This window comes from Ailuropoda melanoleuca, chromosome 6, assembly GCF_002007445.2.
Source record: "Ailuropoda melanoleuca isolate Jingjing chromosome 6, ASM200744v2, whole genome shotgun sequence".
Lineage (NCBI taxonomy): Eukaryota > Metazoa > Chordata > Mammalia > Carnivora > Ursidae > Ailuropoda > Ailuropoda melanoleuca.
Window position 1 is genome coordinate 116936368 of NC_048223.1, and position 21776 is coordinate 116958143.

General features: G+C 38.8%; 1 protein-coding gene across 1 annotated transcript in view; it reads right to left on the minus strand.

The window, feature by feature from the left end:
- Positions 1-958: 958 nt before the first annotated feature.
- RAB11FIP2 (RAB11 family interacting protein 2) overlaps positions 959-21776 on the minus strand; it is a 42478-nt gene continuing 21660 nt past the window's right edge. The window contains exons 4-5 of the mRNA XM_011219967.3: positions 11207-11252; positions 959-5324 (exon numbers count right to left, since the gene is read on the minus strand). Of these exons, the coding sequence (XP_011218269.1) occupies positions 5097-5324; positions 11207-11252 (274 nt within the window). The 3' untranslated portion in view covers positions 959-5096. The remainder of the gene's footprint in view (positions 5325-11206; positions 11253-21776) is intronic.

A 21776-nucleotide genomic window follows, 5' to 3' on the forward strand; every position in this document is an offset into this window, starting at 1 on the left:
GAAACGTTTCTGAGACAGGCATTGCATTACAACACATCCTAGGGGGAAAATGGCCACTTTGATATTATGTCCCTATTTTCAAATTACCCCAAATACCTTTGTCTCGGTAGACTAAGGAAACATAAACCTGGGAGAGGCAGAGAGGGGAACAATCTAGAGATATACTGGGGGAGGTGCAGGGATGTGTTAAATGGGCCCTCCAAAATGGAGAGCAGTTCAAAAACAGGAAGACATTCTGGCCTGCAGAGAAATCCCTTGCTCCAGATGTGTATGATTTATGTCCAAAAAACGACCGCATATGGGTCACATCTCCCAGTCTGGGTTACTACAGCTGCGTAGGACACTGCCACCCACCCACACCGCCATGCCACTGGGCCCTTCCACGCCTGCCTCCTGCAGCCGGCAGCGCATGGACATGTGCACCCTTCGACCGCGGGGCTGGGAGGGTGGAAGGGGTAATCGAGTCACTTCTGCGTCAACTGGACAGTAAGTGGTGAGAAATGCTACGGGTCCGCCAACTCTGTTCTTGAGTTTCACAAATAGATTTTTCATTTGTTGTCTTACATTTCCTCTGAACCCCTCAATGGTCCTTACCCTACAGTGTTTTTGTGAGGAATAAATGAGATAATGCATAAATAGAAAGCATTTTGGGCTCAGCCTCAGCCTCCATCTAAATACTCAAATGTCATTTTCTACCCAAACCATAAGCCACGGCCCTCGGAGGGAGGGCATTCACACCTCTGTCGAAGAATGTCCAGTTTCAGGCGCATGGAAACTACTCTCTGAATGACTTTTCAAACTACTTTCACAGTGAAGTGAGTTTGTAGGTCTTACAATACACTTGCTGTAATCCATCAAATAAGAGGCATGTCAAGTATTTTTCGAAGCCAAGCAGGACTCACGTACAAATGCAGGCATCGTGCAGTCTTATCTGCAATAAGAAATTATGACAACTGAATGAAGATTATACACTTTAATCAACTATAATAAATCGATAATTATATATTATATAAAAATTCTGATCCATGCATCAGATTACATAAATTATACAACTGTCACATTATGCAATGCTTACAGACTTTTGGGTTTGCACCTGCAAAAATGTATACAAGTTACCAGAGCATTTTACTTAGTAGGATGCAATACTCTTCGGGTATAAATAATGCTATCTTTCAAGTACCTGCTAAATACATACACTTCTAGATCTGCAGCATTTTTTTTGTACCTCAACATACAAACCCACCTGGAAGCTTCAAAGATGAACAGGTCCAATGTATCATTTTTCACAGACCTCAATTCCATTGTAAGAGTGGAAATTTTCAACACAGAAAATAAATGAAATAAAACGTCACCTCTAGTTTAATGCTTGAAAGCTTCTATACTTCTTACTAAATACATCAGAAAACCCTTCATATGCAGATTAATTAGTTAAGGTGCTACCTACTGCATATTAAATACTTCCAATGATTGCATCTGGATTATTAAAGTTATAAATCTGTGAAAATGGGGGCTTTCGATGTGCGCTGACAGACCCTCACATCTCCATGAACCAGCGGCACCGTGGTCCTTTACCTCTTACTTCAAAGAGATCGAGTGAATGAGCATGCTTTATACTTCACTTACACAGACACACATACCCACACACACACACACCCCCCCACACACGACACCTACCATATCTATAAGACATATACGTACACGGACATCAAAAAATTTCAGCTTGAATTACAAACCCAAAGTAGGTCGCTTCTCCTAAAAATCTATAGAGGAGGAAAATAAAAGCTCTCGTGTAACAATTACTAGATACATTAAAGACAGCAGTTTTTTTTTTGTTTTAAGATTCTCCTTGCTACAGAATAAGCACCCTTATGGGGGCGGGAGGCGGGGGGAGGGGGGTGTGAGATGGAGAAGTAGGTGAAGGGAGGATGTGAGGAAAGCAAGTCTGTCACTAATGAGCTGAGTTTTACTTAGGTTTCCATTCATGAAATCCTTTTAAATACAAGGCAACATTTTCACAGCTGGAAAACTACAACATCTTCATTTACTGCCAAAAGCAATAGATGTAGTTATGCACAATCTATGGATAATACTACATTCATGGGAGGGAGGCAAAACTAGGTTCAATGCACAATATAGCAGCAAAAAGCAATACTTGAACGTTTTTCATGAATGGGTGACACGTCACTTTATATACAATTCTAAGCTATAACCCTGGGATTCAGTAAATGTGATTTGAAGCCTAAGTGGTGGGACAGTAGGTCCAATACTTTCAAAGCCGAATTTTAGAACTGGAAGGGGAACCGGCTGGAAAACAATACTGTTTTGAAAATAACAGCAGAAATACTTTAGTTGTAACAGAAATGTGTTAGCTTCAGACAGCTTTAGGATAAATATCGATTCTGTGATTCAAAAAAATTCTCTTAACAGTGAGAATATTCTTCCGCACACACTGCTTAAGCATAAAAGCAAAATCCGTAAGTCTACTGCGCTGGGCACTACTGAATGAGTGCGTGTCTTTTATTTCTATGGCTAAACTACTAACAAAATATACCATTAGAACAAGTAAAGGTTACATTTTGGAGAGATTAACTGAAGGTGATCTTTTTGGCCTTTTTTTCCTACAATGCTAGAAACCAAAACTACTGTTCGCACTTCTGCCCAAACACAGCAAACACTGACATGTTTGCTTGGGAATTCATTTTTACTTTTTGATTTTAGTGTTTTATATGGACCAATTATGAAAACATATAGTAAGCTTGGCCCTAGGTCCCGAGCGGAAGTTCATAAACATTGGGACGGAACATTTTCAGGCAGTGACAAGTGCAGATTCCATTTTCAGTACAATTCTCGTCTCAGACTGAAAGATAAAAATACTGATTCAGTTATAACCGAATCATTCATGTCTTGTAAGTTTAATCCTTAACAGTTTCATCCTGGCAGAGACCTCTCCTTAGAAATGAATTACCTAATAAAAAGAATAGTAGTATTCGAACAATATTTTTTAACGAATTCTATTTACATAAAATATATCCCCAATACAAAACTGACACCTTGGTTCATTTTATAAAGAACAAATTTGGCCAAAGCATATTAAAATATCTGTAGATAATCTGTCATAACACTGAAAACGCATGGATTTTAGCATTTTAAAAAGTGTAAAAGAGCTTCAGTTATACTAAAAGAAAAAATGCTAAGAATTTCATAATATTTAATAAAATGCTAACTAAAAATGGTACCGTGTTAAAAAATAATAATTACTAAGACCTCAAATGAGAAAATAGAATTCTAAACCAGATTTTGAGGTTTAGTACAGAAATTTATATGTGGGAAAAAAAAAGTTGGAAAAAGCTATTTTCCTTCTCCATTTCTTCATTTAAAAAAATTATTTAATTTTTTGTATTTAGGAAAAGTTCCCAGAATTTCAAAATGTACGTTCTCACAGGAAAACTAAGGAAACTCAGAAAATACAAATGAGCAATTTTAGCTCACGAATATACACTTGGCCAAGTATTATCTGATTCAGAATATTAAAATGAGCAAAACTCTTCTATCTGCTTTGTACTGAATTTTCAATAAAGTCTTTGAGAGAACTATTAGACAAAAATGCAGCTCATTAAGAGCCTGGAGAATGAATACAGGTCTCCATATACAGGTGAATTTTTTCTTTTAAAACCAGAGACACGGATTCACTGTTTCATAGTAAGTATTTCAGATTTTTAAGGAAAAAATAAGCAGATGACTAGTAATGATTTCACACCATTGTTTTCTACTTTACATTTCAGGCTTATTTTGTACAAATCTATAAAGATAATTCACGGAAGTAATCGCTATTTTGGGGGAGCAGCCTTGAAAGAGCTGACACGTAATTTTGCAATAAACCAGTTCTTAACGGGTGGACATAGAACAGTGTGTACAGTGCCATGCTGGGAAGGTCTGTTCCAACAACTCACTCCTTCAGCGACTCTTATTTTGGTTCAAGACCCAAATGCAACCATCTGTTCTATTATTTATGTAACTTGAAACCAAGCTGAACTCTTCATTCCTAGAATTTGCCCGTTGCTTTGGGTTATCAGGGATCAGACGGTCACCTACTTTTTCCCCCTCAGAATTATTTTCAGATTTAACTGACTAATATTTTCTTTGCTAGTGATTTATAGGCATTCAGAATCTCAACAGAACAGACTACATTAGCTTCTCTTCTACTTAAATAAAACGCAAATGTTAAGATAAAAAATTGATTCAAGAAATTTGTACTCTTGTGACCCTAGTCAATTTTCCTAAATTTGTCATGCTTAAAAAAAAAAACCAAAAAAAAACAAAAAAAACCCCTTTGGAATCATTCCTTTCAGAAAGAGAGCAAACATCTGATGCTGGGATAATATCTAGGAGCAGCTCATTGGGAAACCAAGACTCGCAAAGTCAAGAGTGATCTGAAGCAGCTTACCTACAACAAACGGTACTAGCAGCAATGACGATTTGTTTTGTATCGCTAGAGCACAGAGATGTTCAAATTAAGAAACTGGTGTCCTAATTTTAGAGGCAATCAGTTGTTTTTAAATGTTCTAAAAACACATGTATATATGAGGTATATGCATGTATTTTATATACAAAGATACATGAACATATATTCATGTACATATATATGCATATAAAATATGAATTTTGTAGTGTTTATAATGAACAGTATTCCTGCAGCTAAGTATGTCTACAAATTGACTTCTGAGAAACCAGCCACAGCATCGATTCTGCTTTATGAGATCTATTCCTGAGGAATAAGAAGTCACGTACTTCTGAAGCTGTCCCTAGGCCCGTGGCAGGTCAGTAGGCCGGCACCAGTACCTAAGTGAATCCTAAGGAACCGCTTGTTCACTGAGAATCTGGCCCATTTTCACTTTAAATGTTTAAATTATTTAGCTCACTTCAAAGGTCACTCTTGATGGTCCCTGCTAATATTTACAGGTAAAATAATTTTTCACAAGACGTAGAGTATATAATGAAGCCTGATAATGTAGTTTCTTGCAGTACCAAGATTTTCTTCTTTTTCTCTTTCTTCTTTCCTTTTTGCCCCTAATCACAAATGCAGTACAACCAGCTTATTAACTGTTGGCAAATTTGCCAGCTTTCCTGGATGGTTCGTATGGCACTCTGAGGATACTGGGTGTCTCCTCCATGACCCTCACAAGGAGGTTGTCGATGTAGTCCTCGAGTTCCCGGATGTGGGTGTCTTTCCTCCTAAGGAGCTCTTTGTGCTTCACTAGCTCCTGTAGGACCTCCTCATAGGTCAGACCACGATACCCTGCGGTGGCATCAAAAGGGTTGTTGTCCTGAAACAGGAGAAAGATGGGTCACTTTAGAGGACAGAACATGGGGGGCAACTTCAGAATTATTCTGAACTTCAATTTTTGATTTTTCAAACCCTGATCAAGTTTTTTCTGTGTCCTTGGCTAGAACCAACGTGACCGTTCACACCGCGGCCAGCCAGTCCTGAGCCAAGAACTTGGGCAGATGCTCCGAAGCCTTGATTGTAATTCTAAATCCTTCTAGAACTGTTTTTTACATTGTGGACAATGTCCTAATATACGAAATTGACCATATAATTTAGGATTAAAAGACAACATGTTCTATACCAGATATAACTAAAATAGATAAAAACTAAAGATTTCTAAGAGTTTACTTGGAAAAACTCTTACAAAGCTACTGAGAACTAATACATTTGGACGATGGCTTAGTCCTCATGGAACTGCTTCCAGTGAACTGCGGTTTAATGTTATGACTTTGGCTTTTTACTGCAGATGGTTTCAAGAAGCAGCAGAATCAAATGTGCTTCTCCAGTTCGCTATGAACTGTTCAAGGCCTCCAGAATTCAATCAATGAGCAGCCTTGGAAGAAGCCCCATGGGGGTAACTTCTGTTTTAATTTAGAGGCAAACACAGTTTTTTCTCCCCTGAGGAACCAGTCTCTTTCCTCCTGCTAGTGCTAATCCCTATATAACTAATTTCCCTTTTTGCCCTGGATATTAGGAAACTCAGAGTTCAACTACAATCATGTGAAGGAACACTCGGATTTGTAGATCTGCATTTTCTCCTTTCACTTATTTGCCTATTTTGCTAACTTTATTCTATCAGTGTTCTTCTTTACACAAAAATAATATAAAAAGAACAGAAAAAGATATTGATTTAATTCATTTTTTATTACAAAGCACTCTAATAGTAAAAGAAAAATGTTTGTCAGAAATTTCGTCAAAGCAGCACTGGAACATCATCTACGGTGTAAGTATTTAGATTTTTCATTAGATAAACACCCAAATATAAAGGAGTAACCTTTATGCCTTTTTAAACATAGCTCTATCCTTAAAACTCAACAGCTCAGAAATGGTTTTTATCACTTTTTTCAAAACATTTCCATTTGGCTTTAAGGAAAATAAACTAAAACAATGAGGAAACACGTCTTGCTCTTAAGGACTAATTGTATCTAATCTATTCTGTGGAGGATGGAGAACAGGGACTGGCAGGTGAATGCAAAAAGGCCCTTCTCTCTCTCTCTCTCTTTTTTTTTTTTTTTTTGATTGGATTAAATTTGTCTTTACTCGTTTTCGGAATCTACTTTAATTTGATATATGTCTAGTGCTCATCAGGAAAGCCAAAGTGTAACTTCTTATCCCCTCCTCCTGCAGGCACCTTGACTTCGCCGATCAGAGGAACACCTGAAGGACAGGTATCAGTTCGATGCTTCGGTTACCAAAGTCACTCCCTTCTCAAGAATAAAGCGAAAAATTCAGGACTGAAAACTGCTCCAACCCCATGGAATCGCTCATGTTTTACAGAGAAGATATAGCTCATGCTAGGCCTTCAGAGACACTGCTGAACAGAAATGGCTAACAGGCATCCCAAGCAGTGGGCTCTGCCTGTTTAAAGGAGGAAACCAGGTTGAAGGCACAGTGGGCTCAACAGCAGGTGATCAGGGGAGAACGAGCGCCGGAAAGGAGATGCAGGGCAGGGCATGGAGAGATTGACATGGGTTCCGAAAGACTGTTGAGGATGGTGGATTACTGCAATGGGAAATAGGAAGCCACTGAAGGTATCTAAAGAGGGGCAGGATATGATCAAAGAGAAGTTCTAGGAAAATTAAAACGGCAGCAGTGGGTAGGGCCATTTGGAGGGGCTGAGATTCCCTGCAAAGCTACTGAAATGTTAAAGACAAGTTACTAAGAGCCTCCATTAGATTAACAGAATGAATGCACGGGATGCCAATGGAAAGTGAGCTTAAATTCTCTAAGACTGTATTTAAAACAACTTATTTTACCATTAGAAACTGGGGAAAGATACAACTTCAGCAGTTGTATTACCTTTGTCCCTAAAAAACATTTAAGAATATTTCTTTACCATAACTCTGGAGACAAGTGTTGGTTTACTTTTTCTCCTCTCTCAATCTTTTGTAATAGTAACAGTATACACACACACACACACACACACACACACACACACACACACATATTCATGTATTTACTAATTCATTTAATTGGTCATGAGCAGTTTAGAGATACAAAACTTACAATTTCCTAACCACACTCTTATTAAACATTTATTATATTAAGCAGATTTCCATGGAAAAGATAAGACACGGTATTGAGGTAAGTATATTTGTTAAATTTATTAAAAATAAGCTAAACTTTCTTACTGTAACCCAAGTAATTCTGCATAGACTTGAGACAGATACTGGCCTAGGCCTCACTTCCCTTATCTGATAAATGAGATGTTCTCCACAGTTCCTTTCAACTCTAAAATTTCCTGGTCTACAAAGTAATTTTTTTTCTGAACTGCATTTTAGAAAAGTAGTAACATCCAACCTACATGATTTCATTTACCTAATAAAACATATACTGAAAAATAGGCGCTCTTGTGTGAATTGCATGGGTTAATGAAATTGAACTAAATGGGTTTCGTTACTGACTAGGTGACTGTTTTATGTGTTTTCTTGGTTTAACATAATAACAGCAACCGTCTGAATCTCTCTAATCTTAATCAAATTACACATATATGAACTGATTTCTCCAAACTAATTAAGTGATGATATATGGTTAGAAAATCATTTATATTGTTATATTTAACACCACACCAGTACTACCAGAAAATGTGATTGAAACTTTTTTAAAAACATTTTGCTAAAGACAATGAGGATGAAAGACGTCGAAAAATTCTTATTTTGATACATGTAGTTTATATTAATGCCATGATATGACTCAATCTAACAATTTAATCTCTCAAAATAATTAATCATCACCCCAGGATACTGCTCAACGCTTTAAAACCATAATCTAGAGTAGAAAAGCCATTATTTGGCTTATTTTCCCCCTCACAACCATCTAGTACTTATGTACAGACAGATTTCCTGGAAATACATTTCTGACCTTTTCAATACATTTTCCCTTTGTCCTTTAATGTGAAAATTTTCCCCCAAATTTCTGCATCAAGCTTCTATACAGGAAAACATCTTAGAAACACATGTACTATAAACTATATTCTGGAAAAAAATATAAAATAATTAAAAACAGTTTTGTGCTTAGTTCCAGGTTTTATCCCATATTTGAAAAGCATTTAGCCCTTCTAATTTTAGGCATAAGATTCTCAAATTGACTGAGAATCATACTCAATACATATGTATAGATCTACGTCTCCTATTGTTGATATAGTTCCCAATAAAATAATAAAGATTAATATTGATCCATACAATAGGAAATCAAATAAATTAAATAATTTTCTGGTCACAAAAATTATTTTTCTTAAAGAGGAAAACTCCCAGGCAAATACAAAAGTCAATTATTTTTCCGAAAGATACTTCTAATACTGTTCTCGGAAAAACTTCTAAAAGTGAGAGACCTCCAAACTGGTTGAGACTCACATAAGCTACAGTGGGACTCCGAAGTCCTTAATATTTACTTCCCTGGCTCCACACAGATAGCACATGTGTTTTTAAGATGTCTTCTTATATTGAAATTTAATGTAAATTTGTCTTCTCTCTTCCCCTTTCACAACCAATCCTTTGTCATTCCGACCCAACCTCTGTTAAAAATTTCCACATGCAGATATCAGAAAATAGGGAGTGAGTGAGAGATCAGCAGCATTATTACCCCAAGTTTTCCAATCGGAATTTTAAATAACAGAGTTGTACAAAAGACTTCAGAGAATTACGAGTGATCTATTTTTTGCTTCACACATAGCCTAGCCTTTTAAACTAGGAAATGTATATTTTTTGCAATATTTAAATTTCAACAAAAGCAAATTATCAGGACTCAAAATAACTGGAGATTTAAAGAAAGGTTGTCCTGGTAACCAAATATTGGTGGGGCACTAACTGACATCCAAGGCAGCTAGAGGGGAGAGAGAGAGATAAGATGAAGGCTTGGCATTCTCTGATCATCTCATTATTGTTCTAATGAGGAACTTTGCTCTGGGAATATCATCTCAGCTACTTTCACATCTTTTGTCCTACTGCCTTCATCTCCCTTTCAGTTCTTAATTAGGCCTTAAAGAGCTCGCACTGCCCTTTCAACTGGCTACTGCTCCTGTTTAAACACTGCGGTTTCACAGACAGGTGTTGGCAATAGCATGTAAGACATACAAACTTAATTACAAAATACTATGTCCAGAAGGGGAAAAAAATAACTTGGTGGATGGCTATTATCGGAGAACTTAATGTAAATTACTTCAAACATCTTATAATCTTCAACATAAAAATTGTTCAAATACTTTTCCTCAGTAACGCTCCGTAGAAGGATGAGCTTTCTCCTCTTAATTGTATCCTGCAGTAAATTAACAACACCTAGTAATCCTTTCACTGTCATTTAGAATAGTTAGTATTCCCGAGAAAAATAATCACACATCAAGGATTCTTTTATCACCTTTAAATCCTTTAACTAAAACAATTTTCACATTTTATTTCTTTAAAGAATTCTAAGGATGCTGTTACAGCAATAAATTACAAGATTGGGAAAAGAACATTTACAAGCACAGAGAAATTGTAATTAAGGTTACTTAATAAACAATAGCTGCACATTAGATCGATTTTTTGATGTTGCATTTTGTTTGAGATTAAGTAACCGCCTGATAGAATTCATTTTACTATCTGATCAAAGGCTGACTTCATATATTCTGACATTTCTCGCCAGACTGCCATATTCTAAAGACTTGAGTATTTATGAAACATCAAAACTTATAAATCATTTACATAAAACAGGAAAAACGCAGTACAAAGTCCTCTGCTTCTATAATGTTTTCTACAATTCTAAGTACAAATAACTACATTTAGAATGGTTTACACACCACACCACACTGTCTTCTAGGCATATCACATCATAGAAAATTGTGATATGTTATTGCTTTAAAAAATTCTTATTATACATCTGGATCACACACATTAAGGACAGATGGTTCAAACAGCAACCACCAGCCTCTTGGAATAAAGGCTCTATTTCTGTTATCCAGTGAGAATTCAGTTTTCTACCAAGAACATGTGCCGGTATTTTTGTAAAGTAACTTAGTCTCTAGGTTTGATGCATTTAGAATTGACTGAACATGCAGTGGAACTTGGAACAGAGAGTCAAAGCTGGACTTCAAATAATAACAAAATGAAGTTAAGATATCTGAATAGTCCTTGCAAAATCTGTGAGTTAACTCAGCTGGTCGCTTCCCAGCCTGTTAATATATTTGGTTTTGTTCTAAGAAGGTAAGTATCCCAATGGTTCTTTCAAAGCCTCTCCCCGTTAACTAGCTCTCTTGCCAGGATGCTTTTCCTATTGTTCGATGTTAATAAGGCAGTTTTATTCTTTCTTCGATTTTTGCCACAACATCAAAAAATGTTCATTTTCTCCACGGGCTCTTATTTCCTAACTATAATGCTGACCTTGACATACAGCTTTCACATTCATTTTAACACAGTCTGTACACAAAATATGTGGATTCTAAACTGGCTTCACTTAGAACTATAATATTTGCTTGAATTTCTACAGATCATAAAGTCACACCCTATCGTATCTTAAAGACAAAGTTGGAATTTTGCTTTTCTTCTTTCCCCCCAGATTACCACATTAAACTATAATCCAAAGGTAAGTGAGAGATTCAGGATGAAGGTCTTTTTAAAAATGTATACCAGACAGAAGGCTGGCTTGTGGCTTCTTTTCCCGTAATGCACTAACCCCTCTGCAACTTACCGGGATTTTCCTGAGGTCCTCATTGCTTGTCGGATTCATATGAAAACTAAGGAACAAAAGACAAACACAAATGTTAAAAGTAGATCACCCAGTTGACGTGGTTGAGGAAACATAAAAACAGAACCTTCCTTACCAACACTGCAATAACAATTCCTCAAGTCCTAAATGACATGGATGAATGAAACTTAACCCAGGATGCCGGAGAAAAACGATATTTACTCAACATTCTAAAGCATCTACAATTTTAAACTTTAAAGGAAAACCCTTCGGTTATTATCAGAACTGAAGAACTGTACCTTTAAACATATTTCTAAAAATCTTTAAACATAAGCAATTTTACCCAGCAAGATGGTTTATACAGCTGAATTTTATCACTTAGTATTCATTTTATATACACGCACTCACCTGAGGCCTTTCTGATGTACACTGTGGAGAATTCAATAAATTTTAATTGGAAAGATTGTAGAATGGCAGAGTTAAAGTAATCTTTTAAAAAATTATATAAGTATTAGAAAAATTAACTTATAAACATTATCCTATCAATGAGAATGAGTTCAGAGTTGTATGGACTATTTCTGTCATTAATGTGATTTCTAAGTAAGTAGTCTTCAAAATTTAAATACCCAAATGGACCAAAACAAAATGGATTGTTTCCATGTAGAGAGTAAGAGAACATCACAGCTGAATGCTATAATCATTTTCTTCTTTGAAACATGTCCATTAGGAAGGGACTGCAACCAAAAAGAGGCTAAACTTCAAAGCCATCTGATGAGTAAATATTTCATCATTGCTATTCAAGTGTAACTTTTGCCCAGCACTTAAGAGTATTGGACATTAGAGCCTCTACAAAGTTTTACTGTCCTAGGAAATTTTTATACCCCTCCCCGCCAAAAAAATACTTAACTGTAAAATAGATATTTTTTTCATTATCTGTGTTTTATCAGCCAAATAACTGGAATCCTTTGAAGAAATTCACTTTTACAACTTTCGATGGTGCGCATGAAAAGTCCGAACACTGGCTATAACATCTGGACAATCTCTACTCCTACAGGCACATGTCCCAAGCTATAAACCCATGGGACACACTTGCGCGTACTTGCATGAGAGAAGGCCTCACACGTCCGGCGTTTCATTTGTTATGACTAAGATTTGTAGTACGAGCTTCCCTTAACTGATGACTGACCTTTTCTAGCTAGAGCTCCTGTGGATAAACTGAGTATTTCAGTAGAGCCAGGTGACATGGCAGAGAAGATTCAAACATGTTTTAAATACCCACAAATGAACACCCAGCAACAGGCTGATGCAGCTGACCCACGTTCTCATTCACTGTCTTTACGGTGTTCTGTACGGTTCTAGACTAGCCTCAGTGTACTGGCAAAGTCTAAAGAGCCTGACCAAAGAGTGGCTTGAAAGAAATTAACAAAAATAAAATCCAAAAGCCATGATCATATGGCACATGCAGGCCTGGAGCACCGCGGGAGCGGCTGCTAACATATATGGTCCCCGTCCTCCGTGATTTCCAGTCCCAGGCAGTCAACGCCAGGGTAGTCCCGGAGAACTAACCTCTCCTGGCCATCCCCTCTCGGCACACCATTTTCTAATAGGTCAAGAAACATATCCTGTCGCATGTCTCTCCAACCAACGGAGATACTCTCACGCATAACATGACTTCCATTCAGGTCTGCGCTACACCACCGTGGTTAAGGGGAGAAGTAACTGATGGCCCTGGGGCCAAGGGGCATAAATTCAAATCCCGGTTCTGCCCCAATCTTGCTGTGTGACCCTAAGTAAGTCACTTAACTTCGTGTCATCTGTAAAACGGGGGTGGCCACAGTCCCCACATAGGAGCCTACTGTTAAGATGAAATGAGCTAACAACATGTAAAACGCTTAGCACAGTGACTAACAGAACACGTTCAGTGAATTATTTAATAAACTTTTACATGGCACTGAGACTGTGCCAGATATTCCTCTAAGCACTTTACCAAAATTGACCCATTTAATCTTTATAAGCCATAAGGGAGGTATGATTGTTCATTTTCAGAATAAGGGAATGAGTTACAGAGAGGTTCGGTAACTTGACTGTGGCCACACAGCTGGTAGGGTGGGGGGTGTCTCGCTCTAGGATCTGCCCTCCTAACTGGGACACACGGGCCTAGGTCTGCTGAGTGAGCACCGGCTGCTCTGCTGAAGCCCTGGACGGACAGGACACACGGATTCCTCAGAATACAAACATCCCCTCATTGTGAACAGACACACGGCAGAGCCGCACCTGGGGAGGGAGGAGGGCGCACTCGACAGTCTCATTTTTAGACCACATGGAAGAAGGAAATGTCCCATCATAGCAATTAGCTAAGGAAGGCCAGCGTCAAGGAAAAAGTAGGAGTTAAAATTACATGAAGGACAGGTCTGGCAGAGGGAGAGGGCTCTGAAGATAGACGTGTGGCCTGGGGCTGCAGGACAGCAGTGCCATTGCAGGACACCGAAGAGACTAGAACACAAGGCTGTGGGGAGGAAGCAGCCCTTGAAGGCTCTTGATGCAAAACATGGGGTGCTTGGACCTGATCCCTTAGAGCAGCGGCCAAGTTTTTGACAATTTTAATCTCTCATAAATGTACTTACACATTTCATGTCCGGTAGCATAATCCATACCATTATGATGGACAATAATGACTGTGTGACTATCATGAACAATATTATGACTGTACGAATACCGTCCTATGTCTCAGGAAGAAAGTATTGAACTGAGAAACAAAAATGCTGGCATTACATTTATTGTAATAAAGATTTTTCGAAAACAGACATTGAGGACACAGATTTTACCAAAATCACAAAACTACCAATATGTAATATCCAGTAACTTTTAGCCTATGGAACTAAAGTGAGACTCAGTGACAGCCTGACAAACGTCTGAGAATTCTTAGGAATGCTGAAATCACAAAGGTCGCGCCCGGGAAGGGGAAAGGATGTCGTGCGCAGCCCGCCCCGCTACCCCCATGGTGACCGCCAGCAGTGTGCAGCGCAGAGCCCAGGGAGAGGGCTCTCGCTGGGGGCATTGTCTGCAATCTAAAGGCACAGCCCCTCCCTTGTGGTCGGCTTTATTTTCACACACTGACGTGTCAAATACATGACACACTCAGTCATTCATGGCTACCTTTTTTGATCTGTCCTTAAGGGGGGAGAAAGAGTTAACTGAACTGGACTGAATTAGCTTGGTGAAAAATAAAATGTCGCTATTTATTGAAGTGTGGCACCAATTTGTGTTACCTTTCTCTTTGGACTGCTGTCCTCCTGTCAGACAAGATAACGGATAATGCAGTCTGACTGCTCAACTGAGTTGTTGACAGGTTAAGGGAAATGGTGTTTTTAATCAGGTGTAAGATAAACTTAGACATGTTTCTACTGAAAAAGTCTACATAAATTTCAACTTCATGATGAAAAAAATTAATTTTAGAAATCGAAACTGAAGGAGTTTGGGGGTGACAAAGAACTTTAAAGCAAATTTTAAACTGTTGGAAATACTTTAAATTCCTATTTTCAAAAATATTTTAAGCTAAGAAGGGCTTTTACCTGAACGTTCTAAAGTTTCTGTCAAAGCTTATTTTTTCCCTCATGATATTTCCCAAATTTTAAAGAATTTTTTTCCCAGTAAGCTCTAATTTATAAGTATAAATGGACACTACTCAAATATATTTCGAGGAATCATTAGCATCTCTTCTACAACATCACTTATTAATTTATTTTGAAGTTAAAATAAATACTGAATAAGGAAATAATTGGTGAGAACTTGAAACTGTCCTAAAATAGCTGCTACGGACCAGCCTTCCACAGATAGGCCAGAAAGGCCAACCAACCTTTATAAAGTGATAAAACTGACCACGCACGAATCACTAAGACACTTGGCCGTGATCCTTTTCTTCTTTGTCCTTCCTTTTCTCTAAGAAATACATTCTTTTGGAGCAAGAATATCTAAGAAAGAGTAGAGACTATTGAGAGTAAAAATGTATAAAGTCCTTGTCAAGAAAAAAAACAAAAACAAAAACAAAAGCCCCACAGAAGAACAAAGATCTATTAAAACTGATAACTGTCTTGTTAGCATAAGACAATGCAAACTGTGTAAATTCCTGGCTCTGGGACTTTAAATCTTTCAGTGAGAAATCACGTAACAACACTTGAAGCTCTTCTGAAGGTATTTAAAAACAAGTATTATTACATCTTCATAATCTCTCTTTCCAAGCCTCATTATTGTTGAAATTATAAAGCTAAATGCATTTTTGGCCTATAACTTGACCCAGTTTGGATTTAATAAGGGAATTCAAGTTATTTGCAAAATCCAGGAGGTGACCCACCTGGCTGGAAGGGGGCAAAGAAGGAAGGGGGGGGCCTCTAGTAGAGGAGTAACTTTCTCAAACACCATTCAATTCCCTATTGTGTCTGGGAAATAAGTATAACTTTAAACTATCAGAGAAGAACTTCTAAGGTCATTTGCAAAGGACACTATGCTATTGATCTTCTTGTGTCACCAGGACTTCACTCTGGTGACAAATGTAGTTGGGAGAGGAGTATCAACTATAGAGAACTATAACATAACAGAAAACTTTTAATGAATCTGAAAAGAGGAAAAGAAAAAATACCCCCATTGACGGTGAAGGGCAAAAAATGACAGTAAGCCTTCCCACAACTGATATTTTATTGAATTGACTTGCGCTGCCAGGCACCTTTCAGAGCACTTCGCTTGTTAACTCCCTTAATCCTTGTAATGTGCTGTTTTTATTTCCATTTACAGCAGCAGAGGCGCAGAGAAGTTAAGAAGCTTGCTCAAGGTAACACAGTTAGGAAGTGGCAGAGTCAGGCTGCAAAGGCAGGCAGCCGAACTCCACACAGTGTGAGCTCCTCAGCCCGGGAACGCGCTTCTTCCCGCACGTGTTCTAAACCCTTCAGTCCTGCTGGGAGCTCAGAGAGGGTTCCCTTCAGGGAATCCAGGATAATTTCCTGAGGTTTCTCCCAATCAGAAATGACTACGAAAAGTCCAAGACTATCTTAAAAGAGGTCGAACATGGGGTGCAAAGCAATGGGTTTTAGAAAGAACTGTGCCCACTGTTTTCTGTTTGCCCCTCCTGCTCCATATCCTGCCCTTCCCTGCACCCCAGGAGGGTGATGGCTGCAGAGTGCATTGTCTGGGCCACCTTGCTCAGTGGCTGCCAGCAACTCTCTGGCCCTGGGAGGCACCTGCAAGAGAGTGGGGACAGAAAGGGGAGGCGGGGGCAGGGTATGTATTCCCCGTCTCTGGCCCCGTCTCACTGCTGCCTCAGGCCCTCCCTGCTGTGCTACAGTTTTAAGCAGCAGCTTCTCTATAAAGGGCCACAGATGAACTACCGCTGTCCCTTCACACCTAACCACTAGACACTGCGGGCTCCTGGGGCTAGACCTTCCCTCCTCGGTGTCCTAAACCCCAGGCACCCCTCTGTAAATGGTCTCTCACTAAACGTTCTTCAATTATCCGTTCTGAGTATGTCATTTGTTTCCTGCTGGGACTCTATAACTGATACAAGAACATACAATAAATGCCATAAGCTATTAACTTCATAATATAAAGCGGTTAAGGACAGAGGTTTGTCCTATTTATCTATTAAAAAGAAAGAAGAAAGAACTAAAGAAAAACAATATGCCACAACTATCTACACTTCCCTTTTCCTTTCAATTTCTGGCTTTTGCTCTGTAACTACTTACTTTAACACTCTTTTCTTTCTTCCCAGCATATACACCATCTTCAATTTTGTAAATGATAATTCACATTTACATGCTGGCCACAAGAAAGTTCCTGGCCTTCATTTAACAACACTTTTCACATTCATAGAGCTAGAGTACTTTATGTCCAAAATTATTTTCAATTTAGAATTACATTATTAAAGACTGATTGCTCTTGCAGTTTTGAAATGGCGTAATTGCTTACAGTGACTTGAATTTGAATAATGCCACCTCATATTTATATACTACCTTACAATTTATAACACATTTTCCCCAACAGAATTTCCCTAGACACATTTCCAAAGGAAGAGTAGTCAAGGTGGGAATATGGCTACTGACGGTCAGATACAGCCAATCAAAATCCCATTTGATCAATTTCATCCTCTGATTCCCCTACTCGCTCCCTCTGATGGACCTGCTTTGTGGACGCACTACCATCCCAATTGTTCCCTCATCCATTGTGTTTACACACCTCTCCCCCCAGAGCATGCTGACAGCCTGTTACCCCTCCTACACTGCCCCATTTTTATTTTGCCAATTTCTAATCCCTCCTGAGTAACCCCTGCTGACTTTATTACTCACTCACCTCCAGGAATCTGCAACACATTCCCCACCACCAACACTCACTGCTGCTTTTATAAAGGTCACCAGCAAACTATTTTTATCAAAGGCAACAGCCTCATTCTCCTTAACCTCTCAGCTCCATCTGATACCAAGGACGGTGTCTTTCTTCTTGAGACTCTCTTCTGGGATATCTGGTAGCCGAGATTTTCTCCTACGTTTCCAATTACCCCTTTTCCTTGTCATCTTCGTCTTCTCACCCCTACGAGAGAGACACTGGCTATTTCTTAAGGTTCTGTTTTCAGACCTCTTTGCACTCTTCCTTCATGATTTCATATTCTTCCCCCACTTCCCCTGCCACGGCGATATGGACTGGTGACTGCTCAATCTTTTATCTTCCACTACAGTTGTGCTATCCTTTGAATACCACCTTTACAAATGTCTGTTTAAAGTCTCAGACTGGATATCCTACCCGTACCTCAAAGTTAACCTGTCCCAAACCAATCATCATCTTGACTTTTGTAACTTGACTGTATGAAAATCAGTTCGGTCTGATTTTCCAGTTTCTGGCAAGCAAGTCTCCTGGTCACCCAAGGTGAAGCCTCAGGGATGCACTGGACTCCAGCCTTCAGCCCGAAAGCTTCTGCCTCATCAGTAAGCTGCCAGATTCTCCCCATTCAGCTTCTGGACATGGATCTCTCAGGTTTCCTTGCTACTCATGGTGACTGCTACCTTTCTGATCACGAGCCCACATCACCCCCAGCCCAGACTACCGCCAACAGCCTCTTAACCAGTCTCCGCCAGTCCTTCCTTGTCCAATCCAGTCTAAGCAACAAGGCTGGGTAGCGTACTCTGAAGCTCGAGTCTAACCTTGCATTCATCTGTCAAAAAACTTCTGGCCTTCAACTTCCTCCTGAATAACAAATTTCTTAGCCTGGCTTTCAAAGTCTATTGGATTTGACTCAAATTATCTTTCCAAACTTATTGCCCATCACCTAGTACCCAGGTACAACCTACTTGCTCCAAATTTCATATTTTTAATGAAATAAGAGATGCCACCTATTTCAAAAAATTAGGGTTGAAAAGAGGTTAAAAGAAATGAATATGAAATGGTTTTTTTTTTATGACAAAGTGCTATTCAAATGTAAGGTAAGTAAATCTAGGCACACACCTTATATCCTTCATAAAAATTAACTCAAGATCGACCACAGGCTTAAACGTAAAACATAAAACTGTGAAACTCCTCCAAGATAACAGAGGAGGAAATCCAGATGACCTTGGGGATGGTAATAACTTTGTAGATACAAAACCAAAGGCTTGACCCATGAAAGAACGAACTGATAAGCTGAACTTCATTAAAAGTTTCTGACAGATTAAGAGAATGAAAAGCCACAGACTGGGAGACAATATTTACAAAAGACATCTGACAATGGACTGTTATCCAAAATATACAAAGAACTCTTAAAACTCAACAATAAGAAAACAAGCAAGCCCATGGAAAAATGGGCCCCAAATCTCAACGGACAACTTCACAGAAGAAGTGATAAAGATGACAATAAACATATGAAGGGATGCTCCACATCATATGTCATCAGGGAAATGCAAATTAAAACAGTAACGAGATACCATCGCACACCTATTAAAATGGCCAAAATCCACTGACATCACCAAATGCTGATGAAGATGTGGAGCACCAGGAACTCTCACTCACTGCGGATGGAAATGGAATATGGTACAGCCACTTTGGAAGATAGTTCGTGGTTTCTTACAAACCTAAACATACTCTTTCTTTTTTTAGATTTATTGATTTATTTATTTGAGAGAGAGAGCACGCACAGGGGGAGGGGCAGAGGGACAGGGAGAGAGTCTTAAGCAGACTCCACGCTGAGTGAGGAGCCCAACGCAGGGCTCAGTCTCATGACCCTGAGATCATGACCTAAGCCAAAACCAAGAGTTGGACACTTAACTGACTGCACCACCCAGGTTCCCCACTAAACATACTCTTACAATATAATCCAGGCACGATGACAACTGCACTCTATGGTATTTACCCAAAGTTGTTAAAAATTATGTCCACACAAAAACCTGCACAGAAGCTTTATTCATAACTGCCAAAACTTGGAAGCAACCAAAATGTTCTTCAGTAGGTGAATGAATAAACTGTAGTACATACAAACAATGGAATATTATTCAGTGCTAAAGAAGAAATGGGCTATAAAGACATGGAGGAACTTTAGATACATATTACTGAGTGAAAGAAGCCAATCTGAAAAGGTAGGCTACGGACTGTATGATTCCAACTATATGACATTCTGGAAAAGGCAGAAAGTATGGAGACAGTAAAAAGAGCAGTGGTTTTTGGGGTTTGGGGGAAGGGAGTGATCAACAGGCAGGGCACATGGGACTTTAAGGGCAGTGAAAATGATACTGCACAGGTGGACACATGTCATTATACATTTGTCCAAAATCAGAGAATGTACAACACCAAGAGTGAACCCTAATGTAAACTATGGACTTTGTATAATTATGATATGTCATTATAAGTCCATCAATTGTAACAAATGTACCACCCTGGTGGGAGTGTTGATAATAGCAGAGGCTATGCATGTGTGGGGGTGGGACACCTACAGGAACTCTCTTGTACTTTCTGCTCAGTTTTGCTGTGACATAAAACTGCTCTAAAAATAATTTTGTTTGAAGTTTGTCTTTTGTGCATCTATCTTAATTCCTGGATTCCCCACCCATTCTGCTATAAATTACTTGAAGGAATGATATTTTATTAATCTTCTCAGTCCTGGCATCTGACCCAGTACCTAGAGCATGGCAGATGCTTAACAAATATATATTGAATACATCAATAGCCAGTGCTTAACAAAAATTTCTAAGAACTGGGCTAATAATTGAGCAAATTGATGATAGGTCAATATAAGTTTTAACAACAAGTTATCAAGTCCTCAAAGAGTAGAGGAAATCGTTTTTGCTGAGTAACAAAGATTAATTCTATCTACACCTTATAGTATATTAACGAAATATTTTTCAGTTCTTTTTAAGACAGGAAGAATTATTCTGATACTTACAACTGCTAATATGAATTGAAATAAGTTTCAAATCAATTTAACTAGCCAGTTTATCCAGTTTACCAACCAGGTCTACCAGTTTAGGTATTTGACCACAATACAGATTAATCTGCGATTTTTCTGGTAAATCCTGAAAACATTTATTCCACAAAAGCTCTATGTTAAAGGAGTTTAAAGAAATGTTCTTTAATGATCCTCTTTATAAAAGCCCTAAAAAATAAAGTGTCCAAAGACAGATCCCACTAACAAACACAACCTGTAACATATTTCAGTTTTATTACAAGTGCAAAACGGCTTAAGAGACAAGGTACAACTCAATATTGCTTCTTCCTTCTTTTTAGGAAAAGAAAAAAAAAAAGTCAGCACAAATCAAATTGATGATATAATAAATTAAAATACTACATTCTCTCTCCTGGGACTGGGCACACACACTGAATACCTGAATGGCAAAACAAACCCTAACACATAAATGTCTATGGGGATTAACTGTAATTTACTTATTAATATTCTCACAGGATGTCTTTCATGAGATCTCATAGGCAAGACAATTAAAAATTGTGGTCAATGACACCAGAGATCATGGACAACAAATTCAGAGTCATGAATCGGAATGACTATGTCACTGAAGAAGTCCTAAAACTTGAAGACTTAAAGAGATCTATGATTAAGTTAAGGCATATTCCATCAAGAATATCATATTCAATCCAGTTTGACTTACCATTTTCTCCTGGTGAAGAAATGAAATAATTATTTTAAATACATTCCCAAATTTCCAAACAGAAGCCCTATGGCTTGTATGATCAAGGCCAACCCAAGCACCCCAATCAGCCCTTTCCTGTGAGAGGCTGAAGGCCGAGGACAACCTGGGCAGAGGGAACTCCTCCAAGAGGGGTGAGCAAGGCAAGTTGGCCCTGGGTCCCTTCGGCCAAAGCAAAGAAGGCCAGAGAGCCCACAACATCCTGGGCCAAGAGCACTCCAAGCTGGCTCTGTACCTGGAACAAAGCCAAGTTCTGGAGAGGAAGCCATGGTGCCCTCTGGTCACCAGGAAGGCCTCAGATGTTCAAGAACAGCCTGACCAGAAAGCATCTGCTTCCCCAGCCCGTCATCTCTGCTGAGACTTCAGGGAGGGCTCCCAAGGCAGCCAGACTTATCGGGGCCCCTCCATTAGGTGACTCCTGTGCATAC